This window comes from Salvelinus namaycush, chromosome 32 (assembly GCF_016432855.1).
Source record: "Salvelinus namaycush isolate Seneca chromosome 32, SaNama_1.0, whole genome shotgun sequence".
Lineage (NCBI taxonomy): Eukaryota > Metazoa > Chordata > Actinopteri > Salmoniformes > Salmonidae > Salvelinus > Salvelinus namaycush.
Genome location: NC_052338.1, coordinates 26,561,294 through 26,575,756, shown reverse-complemented (window position 1 = coordinate 26,575,756; position 14,463 = coordinate 26,561,294). Strand labels below are relative to the sequence as shown.

The 14,463-nt window shown below is 44.2% G+C and overlaps 1 protein-coding gene across 1 annotated transcript in view; it reads right to left on the bottom strand.

The window, feature by feature from the left end:
* LOC120027078 (potassium voltage-gated channel subfamily KQT member 4-like) overlaps nt 1–14,463 on the bottom strand; it is a 92,170-nt gene that overhangs the window by 11,352 nt on the left and 66,355 nt on the right. Inside the window, exons 5-9 of the mRNA XM_038971918.1 lie at nt 6,685–6,810; nt 6,069–6,179; nt 5,866–5,961; nt 5,424–5,512; nt 47–276 (exon numbers count right to left, since the gene is read on the bottom strand). Coding sequence (XP_038827846.1) covers nt 47–276; nt 5,424–5,512; nt 5,866–5,961; nt 6,069–6,179; nt 6,685–6,810 — 652 coding nt within the window. The remainder of the gene's footprint in view (nt 1–46; nt 277–5,423; nt 5,513–5,865; nt 5,962–6,068; nt 6,180–6,684; nt 6,811–14,463) is intronic.

Genomic DNA, 14,463 nt, shown 5'->3' with positions numbered 1-14,463 from the left:
GTAGCGAGTGTGTGTTTGTGTGAGTGAGTCAAGTCCCAGTTCCCACCGTCTGCAGGAGGTCTGGGTTTGAGTCGTAGGGAGGTGCGGAACCGCGTGCGGTCGTTGAAGCTCCAGCTCTTCTGCACCTTTCCGGGACTGGTGGCTTCTGGGACGTTCTCCGTGCTGGGCGACTGGCGGACACTCATCCCGGGAGGCAGCTGGGACGCCTTGTTCCGGCTTGCCTGGGATGAACGGGAGTTGTTCAGCCGCATCCTGTCCCGGAATCCCATTTTGCTGCTGCTGGAACAACGAAGGAAATGAACTTGTGTCCACGTGTTTATCTGCCACTTAGGACATCCTTAGAGTTCTGTTGTGTGACTTTCCTCATTAACTATAGGTCCATAGTGTCCAGTGGACGATCCAGTTGTTTAAGACACTGAGTTTAGCCAATCAACAGAGGAGCAGACCCAGGTAGTTAGCAGGTACAGACAGCAGTACACTAGATAGTGTGTAGCTACTGACTCCCATTAAAAGAGTCACACACAGCATACTCAATGACCAACAAAGCACAGAGAGAACAGAGACAGACATTCAGACGGAGATTTCACACAGGCATGACTGACTGGCTGGTTTATTGACTGACTGGCTGATTTACTGACTGGCTGGGTATAGGTATATATAGGGAATAGGGAGCAAATTGTGACGTACACTCTGTGACCACTTACATGTTACAAAGTCACAAAGCATTTCAAACGTCACGCACCAGAGAACAATTAGAGACATGTTGTTTACGCTGATATAATCCTTGTTTGTGCGCTGGCCTGACATTTAAATTAATATTTAAATAGCTGGAAAAGCATTAGGGGAAACGGCATTTCATACGCCGGAGCTGAAATGCTCAGGTTGACTTAGAAGGGTGGGTGGACAGAGTAAGATGTTGAATTACTGTTAGCCCTTTGCATTCCATTGGAAAGGAAATAAAATAAAAAAGGGATATAGTAGGGTTAAAAATACAGCTGAATCCTCCAAAGACATGCACGGTATACTGAGCACAGGACTTGAAGAGAAACATTTTAGCAGACGAAAGGGAAACTACTATCAGGGGAGGGAAATGTTTCTGCGTGGGTTTTTATTGAGTGGGAACGAGTCGCAAAAGTACAACAAGCATATGGTTGCATTGCATGCAGGATCATTTGAACCCTTTCTCCGTAATTCACTACAGAGCAGAAGTGATCAAAGAACGCATGCATGAATAATGTGTACAATTAACAAGTAACGGTCATGCAACAGTATTAAGAAAACAGCATGCGTGACTTCCTAACTATTTGACCTTTTCAGAAAACTTTTATTTTTTATTTGTCACAAACTTCTGTACAAAATATTAAATATGCTGTAAAATCTGTAAGTGTGTGAGGAGGCCAATGCTGACATTAGATCCACATAAACCATGAAACAAATTCCTTTGTTTTCCAATAAAGAATGCATGGTTTATTGTGTCATCCGGTTCACTGAAAGAAAGTGGTTTACAACAGAGCTATCCTTTAAACAGAACACCCTGTCATTCTTCTCACACAATAAAGGCTCAGTCAAAGATTTCTACACCAGAGCAGAGTGTTTCCCATTCTCAAAGATCAATTCCAAAATGTGAATATCAAATGTGCAATTTACAACCAAACAAATTTCAGCCTTTTTTAGCCTGATGACCATCCTCAATGACAAGTGTCTTCACACTATGCTAAATGAAGAGACTAAAACCAACTCCTTATTGAAAGTGGGATATTTCAAGGGGACCAACTCCTTATTGAAAGTGGGATATTTCAAGGGGACCAACTCCTTATTGAAAGTGGGATATTTCAAGGGGACCAACTCCTTATTGAAAGTGGGATATTTCAAGGGGACCAACTCCTTATTGAAAGTGGGATATTTCAAGGGGACCAACTCCTTATTGAAAGTGGGATATTTCAAGGGGACCAACTCCTTATTGAAAGTGGGGTATTTCAAGGGGACCAACTCCTTATTGAAAGTGGGATATTTCAAGGGGACCAACTCCTTATTGAAAGTGGGATATTTCAAGGGGACCAACTCCTTATTGAAAGTGGGATATTTCAAGGGGACCAACTCCTTATTGAAAGTGGGGTATTTCAAGGGGACCAACTCCTTATTGAAAGTGGGATATTTCAAGGGGACCAACTCCTTATTGAAAGTGGGATATTTCAAGGGGACCAACTCCTTATTGAAAGTGGGATATTTCAAGGGGACCAACTCCTTATTGAAAGTGGGATATTTCAAGGGGACCAACTCCTTATTGAAAGTGGGATATTTCAAGGGGACCAACTCCTTATTGAAAGTGGGATATTTCAAGGGGACCAACTCCTTATTGAAAGTGGGATATTTCAAGGGGACCAACTCCTTATTGAAAGTGGGATATTTCGAGGGGACCAACTCCTTATTGAAAGTGGGATATTTCGAGGGGACCAACTCCTTATTGAAAGTGGGGTATTTCGAGGGGACCAACTCCTTATTGAAAGTGGGATATTTCAAGGGGACCAACTCCTTATTGAAAGTGGGATATTTCAAGGGGACCAACTCCTTATTGAAAGTGGGATATTTCAAGGGGACCAACTCCTTATTGAAAGTGGGATATTTCAAGGGGACCAACTCCTTATTGAAAGTGGGATATTTCAAGGGGACCAACTCCTTATTGAAAGTGGGATATTTCAAGGGGACCAACTCCTTATTGAAAGTGGGATATTTCAAGGGGACCAACTCCTTATTGAAAGTGGGATATTTCAAGGGGACCAACTCCTTATTGAAAGTGGGATATTTCAAGGGGACCAACTCCTTATTGAAAGTGGGATATTTCAAGGGGACCAACTCCTTATTGAAAGTGGGATATTTCAAGGGGACCAACTCCTTATTGAAAGTGAGATATTTCAAGGGGACAACTCCTTATTGAAAGTGAGATATTTCAAGGGGACAACTCCTTATTGAAAGTGGGATATTTTAAGGGGACAACTCCTTATTTGAAGGAGAAAATGTACAGAGACACACCCACTGCACTGGGCCAGAAGGCTTTGGGACCCTCAGGCAGAGTGAGAAGGGGGTAGTGTGTGAGTAAGGGCGGATGGGAGGGGGGGTGGCGTGCCCCATGCACAGGCTTGTCACCGTGGATACCTCTGCTGCTTGCGGCCAGCGTGAATCCAGAAGAGACCGCTTTTTAGAAACGAGTTGACTGAGGAGACACACAAGGCAGAGGGAGGGTGAGGAGAATAGGAGGAGAGGAAGGGGAGAAGAGGAAGAGGGGAGAAGAAGAAGAGGGGGTGGGGGGGCTAGAAGGGGAGAGAGGAGGAAAGGAGAATTGGAAGATAGAGAAAGAGGAGGAGGAAAAAGGAGAGCAGAGGCAGGGTACGCAGGCAGTGAGATCATAAAAGGTGAGGGGCTGAGGGAGGTGAAAAGGAGAGAAGGAGAGGGTGAAGTGGAGGGGTAAGCCCACTACTGCAACTCAACCGTCTTAAATGGCTTCCTTTCCTAGTCTCCTTTCACATTGAAGGTTTGACAATTTATTGACACACACCCATGGAGGAGGGAGGTGTTGAGTTGGGGGTGTACTGTAGGCAGCAGGAGAGTCAGTTCACCGGAGTATATCCATAATATGACTGCAGCCCCCGTTCCAGAAGGTCGAAATAATTAGCTCCACACCTAACCATTGTCTTCTTGATTGGGAGACACACTGCCATCAATGTGTTATTAATGTCTTTCTGTACATGCAGTACTATTCAATCAACTGTATGGCAAATGCAGCATACATCTGGTTCATATTGAGGGGCTACAAGACCAAACATATACCTTGGAAAACATGGCATGTTATTGTATGCATCTGTCATGCTGGGTTGTATCCCATTGTTTTTCCCATTACCATGGAGGACCACTTCCTAGCTGGATTTGTCAGAGCGAGAATGCAGACACACATATGTTCAGAAGACAAGAACAAACCTGCAAGGGACTTCTGCCTTCCTGAGAACAGGGTTGATGGAGGGATGACATGGAAAAGAAGTGGATGACAGGAGAGAGAGAGAGCGGGACAAAAAGGAGAGAAAGAGGGGATGAATGGATGAGGGTGATGGAGTTGACATGAAGATGAATCAGACGAGGAAAGTGAATGAGAGGCAGACAGAGATGGAGCAGGCGGTGCTGTTAATTACACACAGGTCTGGAATCAGTATTAGTGACAGGTGGTTAAGATACACAACAGTACATCCACACAGGAACCACAGACCAGGGAACAGCCAGCATTTCTTTCTAAACCAGCTCGCTGCTATAAGGAGTAAAACCTGCGGTATCCTCTGGTGAGAGATTGTTTGATACAAATGAGTGCATGTGTCATGGTGATCTTTTCTTGCGTGTGTATATGTCGGTGTGCATCTATATATCGGTCTGTCGTTTATCTGTGTGTGTGTGTGTGTGGTGGTGCGTACCTGTCCCCTGACAGGTAGGGGGAGCTGTAGGGCCGTAGCCCGGACAGCAGGGTGTTGTGGGAGTTGTGAAGGACATTCTTGGCGCTACGCCGTCGCTGAAGGTGACTGAACAGTAGTGTCAGTTCTCTGACCCCATGTGCACAAAAAAAAACAAAGAAAGCAAGAAACGACAAAAAAAATAAAAACATAAAAAGGATGTCAAATTAAGGGTCAAAACATAAAAAAGACGGGGATAATTCATGTGTAATTTATCAAAATGAAGTATGACAAATATTGATGGCACCATCAACACACTTTGCTTGTTACTGGACACAGAGCTAAGAGGCAAAAAAAGGTATATGTAAGTCATAAAAGTCCCCCTCTTTTTAAACAAACTAAATGAGTCAAATTAATATGTAAATACTTAAATTAAATAAGAGAATACAATCTTAAGAAATAAACAGATAAACAATGGTGGTAGTCACATTTTGGAGGCCTGAAGAAACCTGTAATAACTTAAAAAGGGAGAATGAAAATGAATGAAAGTGCACCCCACCGTTTTAGATCAGGAAGATAGAATCCCCACGGTCACCACTGGTAAAAGCAACTCAATTGCTGGGATATTGATAATTGTTGTATATTTCTGTACGTTCATGTGTGTGTCATGTTAATTATATGTAGGTGCAAGTTACATTTAGGTTCTCTTCCTAGCTCCTATAATTCATCTGTACAGTCTCTCCTCATCTCCCTACAATGCTCTCTCAATGTTCAACCGGTTAGCAGTGTCAGCTGGCTTTCAAAACCACATTATTTTAGGATAGGTGAGACACGCTTGCTACTCCAAGTCACACCTAAGTCAAATCTATCTGTACAAACATTTTGTCCTTTTAATTTCATGTACAGTGGGGATGGTTAAATTCATGGGTCGACCAGCACCAACACACAACCACACAACCACGGCATTATTGGAGAGCAGAAGGGAGTATCTACCTGAAGGATGGAAGCATGCTGTCATAGAAGTACCAAGTGGCTGTCAGGTAGGAGTGCTGAGCATCAGTAGAGTACAGACGCCACGCAGCCTGGAACACACACACGCAGGCACATGCAGGAACACGTTAAGCCACTAAAGAAAAATGATCCAATCATACAGCAATTTGTTGCTGGGTTCAGTTATTATTATTTTTTTATTTAAACTTTATTTAACTAGGCAAGTCAGTTAAGAACAAACTCTTATTTACAATGACAGCCTAGAAACAGTGGGTTAACTGCCTTGTTCAGGGGACGAACGACAGATTTTTACCTTGTCAGCTCTGGGATTCGATCGCGCAACCTTCCGGTTACTGGTCCAACGCTCTAACCACTATGCTACCCGTCACCCCTTATGACCTAGTCTGTTGATTGAGTGGATGATACCTGAGCCATCTGTGGTCACCTGTATAAGGTTGGCAGCAGGAGTCCTCCTCTTCTCAAAGTGCTTCTGTCTGTGCTGCTCCTGCACCTTCAGGGCAAAGCCTGACCCCAGGATACCCTGAGAGAGGGGTCAGAAGGAGCGGGTCAGAGGCAGGGCCAAAGGCATGAGTTCCGATTGGCTGGGAGGGGAACTGACAGTGATGTACACCAATGAGAGAGACTCACAGCAGGAAGGGCGAAGAAGGACACACCCAGGAGCGCGAAGCCGGCAGCTAGAAGTCGGCCCAACCAGGTGCGGGGTGTCTTGTCACCATAGCCGATGGTGGTGAGAGTAATCTGGGCATAGAAACACACACACACACACAGAGTGTGCGAAGAAGTCTTCCAGTGGTAAATACTATACAGAGCTATACTAGTAAAACAGCATGGTACTAGAGAGACCTTATTGTCTATTGGTCAGTCTCATCCAAGATCTGGAGAAAGGGCAATTTACATTTACATTTACATTTAAGTCATTTAGCAGACGCTCTTATCCAGAGCGACTTACAAGTACATACATTCATACTTTTTTTTTTGTACTGGCCCCCCGTGGGAATCGAACCCACAACCCTGGCGTTGCAAGCACCATGCTCTACCAACTGAGCCACACGGGGCCTACAATTTATACCCAAGACAGTGGGTGTGTGTGTCAAATCAAATGTTATTTGTCACATGCTTCGTAAACAACAGGTGTAGGCTAACTGTGAAATGCGTATGGGTCCTTTTCCAACAATAGCAGAATTGGTCAGGAGCCCAGAAGACGGCTGCTATCCAATGCAATGTAATCTTTCCTGGTACTGACCGTTCCCCACCAGAGGGAGTCTGCGTAGGTGTTGAACTCTGTGTTGACGTCCTTCTCTGCCAGGTAAACCAGGAAGGAGGCAAAGATCAATACCAGGAAACCAATGTACCACGCTGTAATGAGCTCCTGAGACCGAGAAAGAGGGGGGAGGGGTGGGTAGTCATTATCATAACATCATCAAAACCATAATAAATGAACATCAATCAATATATGCCAAACATTAAAGAGCAAACCCATCAACATCACCTGACAACACAATCACCACCACATTCACCTGACAACACAATAATCACCACATTCACCTGACAACACAATAATCACCACGACCACAATCACCTAACACAATCACCACCTGACAACACAATCACCCCACCAATCACCCCACCACACAATCATCACCCGACAACACAATCATCACCCGACAACACAATCATCACCCGACAACACAATCATCACCCGACAACACAATCATCACCCGACAACACAATCATCACCCGACAACACAATCACCACCACAACAATCACCACCACAACAATCCCCACCACAATCACCTGCCAACAAATCAAAATGTATTTATATAGCCCTTCTTACATCAGCTGATATCTCAAAGTGCTGTACAGAAACCCAGCCTAAAACCCCAAACAGCAAGCAATGCAGGTGTAGAAGCACGGTGGCTAGGAAAAACTCCCTAGAAAGGCCAAAACCTAGGAAGAAACCTAGAGAGGAACCAGGCTATGGGGGGTGGCCAGTCCTCTTCTGGCTGTGCCGGGTGGAGATTATAACAGAACATGGCCAAGATGTTCAAATGTTCATAAATTACCAGCATGGTCAAATAATAATAATCACAGTAATCAAATGACAACACAATCACCACCACCACCTGACAACACAACCACCACCACCTGACAACACTATAATCATCATCACCTGACAACACAATCACCACCACCACCTGACAACACTATAATCATCATCACCTGACAACACAATCACCACCAAAAAAGGTATGTGTGTGTGTGTAGGTAAGTAAAGAAATAAAACAACAGTAAAAATACATTTGAAAATAAGAGTAGCAAGGCTATATACAGACACCGTTAATCAGGCTTATTGAGGTAGTATGTACATGTAGGTATGGTTAAAGTGACTATGCATATATGATGAACAGAGAGTAGCAGTAGCGTAAAAGGAGGGGTTGACGGGGGGTGGGACACAAGGCAGATAGCCAATGTGCGGGAGCACTGGTTGGTCAGGCCAATTGAGGTAGTATGTACATGGATGTATGGTTAAAGTGACTATGCATATAAGATAAACAGAGAGTAGCAGCAGCGTAAAAGAGGGGTTGGGAGGGGGGCACACAATGTAAATAGTCCGGGTAACCATTGGTTACCTGTTCAGAAGTCTTATAGCTTGGGGGTAAAAACTGTTGAGAAGCCTTTTTGTCCTAGACTTGCCACTCCGGTACCGCTTGACATGCGGTAGCAGAGAGAACAGTCTATGACTGGGGTGGCTGGAGTCTTGGACAATTTTTAGGGCCTTCCTCTGACACCGCCTGGTGTAGAGGTCCTGGATGGCAGGCAGCTTTGCACCAGTGATGTATTGGGCCGTACGCACTACCCTCTGAAGTGTCTTGCGGTCAGAGGCCAGGCAGGCAGTGATGCAACCGGTCAGGATGCTCTTGATGTTGCAGCTGTAGAACCTTTTGAGGATCTCAGGACCCATGCCAAATCTTTTTCGTTTCCTGAGGGGGAATAGGCTTTGTCGTGCCCTCTTCACAACTGTCTTGGTGTGTTTGGACCATTCTAGGTTGTTGTTGATGTGGACAACAAGGAATTTGAAGCTCTCAACCTGCTCCACTACAGCCCCGTCGATGAGAATGGGGACATGCTCGGTGCTCCTTTTCCTGTAGTCCACAATCATCTCCTTGGTCTTGGTTACGTTGAGGGATAGGTTGTTATTCTGCCATGACCCGGCCAGGTCTCTGACCTCCTCCCTATAGGCTGTCTCGTCGTTGTCGGTGATCAGGCCTACCAGGCCTACCTGGCCATGCAGTCGTGGGTGAACAGGGAGTACAGGAGGGGACTGAGCACGCACCCATGGGGAGCTCCAGTGTTGAGGATCAGTGTGGCAGATGTGTTGCTACCTACCCTTACCACCTGGGGGCGACCCGTCAGGAAGTCCAGGATCCAGTTGCAGAGGGAGGTGTTTAGTCCCAGGTTCCTTAGTTTAGTGATGAGCTTTGAGGGTACTATGGTGTTGAATGCTGAGCTGTAGTCAATGAATAGCATTCTCACATAAGTGTTCCTTTTGTCCAGGTGGGAAAGGGCAGTGTGGATTGCAATAGAGATTGCATCATCTGTGGATCTGTTTGGGCGGTATGCAAATTTGAGTGGGTCTAGGGTTTCTGGGATAATGGTGTTGATGTGAGCCATTACCAGCCTTTCAAAGCACTTCATGGCTACAGACGTGAGTGCTACGGGTCTGTAGTCATTTAGGCAGGTTACCTTTGTGTTCTTGGGCACAGGGACTATGGTGGTCTGCTTGAAGCATTTTGGTATTACAGACTCAATCAGGGACATGTTGAAAATGTTAGTGAAGACACCTGCCAATCACCACCACCAGTCAACACAATCATCACCTGACAACACTATAATCATCACCTGACAACACTATAATCACCACCACCATCACCTGACAACACTATAATCACCACCACCTGACAACACTATAATCACCACCACCTGACAACACTATAATCACCACCACCTGACAACAGTATAATCACCATCACCTGACAACAGTATAACCACCATCACCTGACAACAGTATAACCACCATCACCTGACAACACTATAATCATCACCACCATCACCTGACAACACTATAATCACCACCACCACCATCACTATAATCACCACCACCACCATCACTATAATCACCACCACCACCATCACCTGACAACACTATAATCACCATCACCATCACCTGACAACACTATAATCACCATCACCTGACAACACTATAATCACCATCACCTGACAACACTATAATCACCATCACCTGACAACACTATAATCACCATCACCTGACAACACTATAATCACCATCACCTGACAACACTATAATCACCATCACCTGACAACACTATAATCACCATCACCTGACAACACTATAATCACTACAATACCACCACCTGACAACACTATAATCACCATCACCTGACAACACTATCATCATAACCACCATCACCTGACAACACTATAAATCGCCACCACCATCACCTGACAACACTATAAACCACCACCATCACCTGACAACACCATAATCACCACTACCACCTGACAACACTATAATCATCACCACCATCACCTGACAACACTCAATCATCACCACCATCACCTGACAACACTCAATCACCACCACCATCACCTGACAACACTATAATCACCACCACCACCATCACCTGACAACACTATAATCACCACCACCACCATCACCTGACAACACTATAATCACCACCACCACCTGACAACACTATAATCACCACCACCACCATCACCTGACAACACTATAATCATAACCACCATCACTTGACAACACTATAATCACCACCACCATCACTTGACAACACTATAATCATAACCACCATCACTTGACAACACTATAATCACCACCACCATCACTTGACAACACTATAATCACCACCACCACCATCACCTGACAACACTATAATCACCACCACCACCATCACCTGACAACACTATAATCACCACCATCACCTGACAACACTATAATCATAACCACCATCACTTGACAACACTATAATCATAACCACCATCACTTGACAACACTATAATCATAACCACCATCACTTGACAACACTATAATCATAACCACCATCACTTGACAACACTATAATCATAACCACCATCACCTGACAACACTATAATCACCACCACCTGACAACACTATAATCACCACCACCTGACAACACTATAATCACCACCACCTGACAACACTATAATCACCACCACCTGACAACACTATAATCACCATCACCTGACAACACTATAATCACCATCACTTGACAACACTATAATCACCACCACCATCACTTGACAACACTATAATCATAACCACCACCACCTGACAACACTATAATCATAACCACCATCACCTGACAACACTATAATCACCACCACCTGACAACACTATAAATCACCATCACCTGACAACACTATAATCACCATCACTTGACAACACTATAATCACCATCACTTGACAACACTATAATCATAACCACCACCACCTGACAACACTATAATCATAACCACCATCACCTGACAACACTATAATCACCACCACCATCACCTGACAACACTATAATCACCACCACCATCACCTGACAACACTATAATCACCACCACCATCACTTGACAACACTATAATCATAACCACCACCACCTGACAACACTATAATCATAACCACCACCACCTGACAACACTATAATCATAACCACCACCACCTGACAACACTATAATCACCATCACCTGACAACACTATAATCACCATCACCTGACAACACTATAACCACCATCACCTGACAACACTATAACCACCATCACCTGACAACACTATAACCACCATCACCTGACAACACTCAATCACCACCACCATCACCTGACAACACTATAATCACCACCATCACCTGACAACACTATAATCACCACCACCACCACCATCACCTGACAACACTATAATCATAACCACCACCACCTGACAACACTATAATCATAACCACCATCACTTGACAACACTATAATCATAACCACCATCACCTGACAACACTAATCATAATCACCACCACCTGACAACACTATAATCATAACCACCACCACCTGACAACACTATAATCATCACCATCATCACCTGACAACACTATAATCACCACCACCTGACAACACTATAATCACCACCACCTGACAACACTATAATCACCACCACCTGACAACACTATAATCATCCCCACCATCACCTGGCAACACTATAATCACCACCACCTGACAACACTATAATCACCACCACCTGACAACACTATAATCACCACCACCACTTGACAACACTATAATCATCACCAACACCACCACCACCATCACCTGACAACACTATAATCATCACCACCACCACCATCACATGACAACACTATAATCATCACCACCACCACCACCACCACCATCACCTGACAACACTATAATCACCATCACCTGACAACACTATAATCACCATCACCTGACAACACTATAAACCACCACTACCACCTGACAACACTATAAATCATCACCACCGTCACCTGACAACACTATAATCACCATTACCTGACAACACTATAATCACCATCACCTGACAACACTATAATCACCATCACCTGACAACACTATAATCACCATCACCTGACAACACTATAATCACCATCACCTGACAACACTATAATCACCATCACCATCACCTGACAACACTATAATCACTACAATACCACCACCTGACAACACTATAATCACCATCACCTGACAACACTATCATCATAACCACCATCACCTGACAACACTATAAATCGCCACCACCATCACCTGACAACACTATAAACCACCACCATCACCTGACAACACCATAATCACCACTACCACCTGACAACACTATAATCATCACCACCATCACCTGACAACACTCAATCATCACCACCATCACCTGACAACACTCAATCACCACCACCATCACCTGACAACACTATAATCACCACCACCACCATCACCTGACAACACTATAATCACCACCACCACCATCACCTGACAACACTATAATCACCACCACCACCTGACAACACTATAATCACCACCACCACCATCACCTGACAACACTATAATCATAACCACCATCACTTGACAACACTATAATCACCACCACCATCACTTGACAACACTATAATCATAACCACCATCACTTGACAACACTATAATCACCACCACCATCACTTGACAACACTATAATCACCACCACCACCATCACCTGACAACACTATAATCACCACCACCACCATCACCTGACAACACTATAATCACCACCATCACCTGACAACACTATAATCATAACCACCATCACTTGACAACACTATAATCATAACCACCATCACTTGACAACACTATAATCATAACCACCATCACTTGACAACACTATAATCATAACCACCATCACTTGACAACACTATAATCATAACCACCATCACCTGACAACACTATAATCACCACCACCATCACCTGACAACACTATAATCACCACCACCACCATCACCTGACAACACTATAATCACCACCACCACCATCACCTGACAACACTATAATCACCACCACCACCTGACAACACTATAATCACCACCACCTGACAACACTATAATCACCACCACCTGACAACACTATAATCACCATCACCTGACAACACTATAATCACCATCACTTGACAACACTATAATCACCACCACCATCACTTGACAACACTATAATCATAACCACCACCACCTGACAACACTATAATCATAACCACCATCACCTGACAACACTATAATCACCACCACCTGACAACACTATAAATCACCATCACCTGACAACACTATAATCACCATCACTTGACAACACTATAATCACCATCACTTGACAACACTATAATCATAACCACCACCACCTGACAACACTATAATCATAACCACCATCACCTGACAACACTATAATCACCACCACCATCACCTGACAACACTATAATCACCACCACCATCACCTGACAACACTATAATCACCACCACCATCACTTGACAACACTATAATCATAACCACCACCACCTGACAACACTATAATCACCATCACCTGACAACACTATAATCACCATCACCTGACAACACTATAATCACCATCACCTGACAACACTATAACCACCATCACCTGACAACACTATAACCACCATCACCTGACAACACTATAACCACCATCACCTGACAACACTCAATCACCACCACCATCACCTGACAACACTCAATCACCACCACCATCACCTGACAACACTATAATCACCACCATCACCTGACAACACTATAATCACCACCACCACCACCATCACCTGACAACACTATAATCATAACCACCACCACCTGACAACACTATAATCATAACCACCATCACTTGACAACACTATAATCATAACCACCATCACCTGACAACACTAATCATAATCACCACCACCTGACAACATTATAATCATAACCACCACCACCTGACAACACTATAATCATCACCATCATCACCTGACAACACTATAATCACCACCACCTGACAACACTATAATCACCACCACCTGACAACACTATAATCACCACCACCTGACAACACTATAATCACCACCACCTGACAACACTATAATCACCACCACCTGACAACACTATAATCACCATCACTTGACAACACTATAATCACCACCACCATCACTTGACAACACTATAATCACCACCACCATCACTTGACAACACTATAATCATAACCACCACCACCTGACAACACTATAATCATAACCACCATCACCTGACAACACTATAATCACCACCACCATCACCTGACAACACTATAATCACCACCACCATCACTTGACAACACTATAATCATAACCACCACCACCTGACAACACTATAATCATAACCACCACCACCTGACAACACTATAATCATAACCACCACCACCTGAC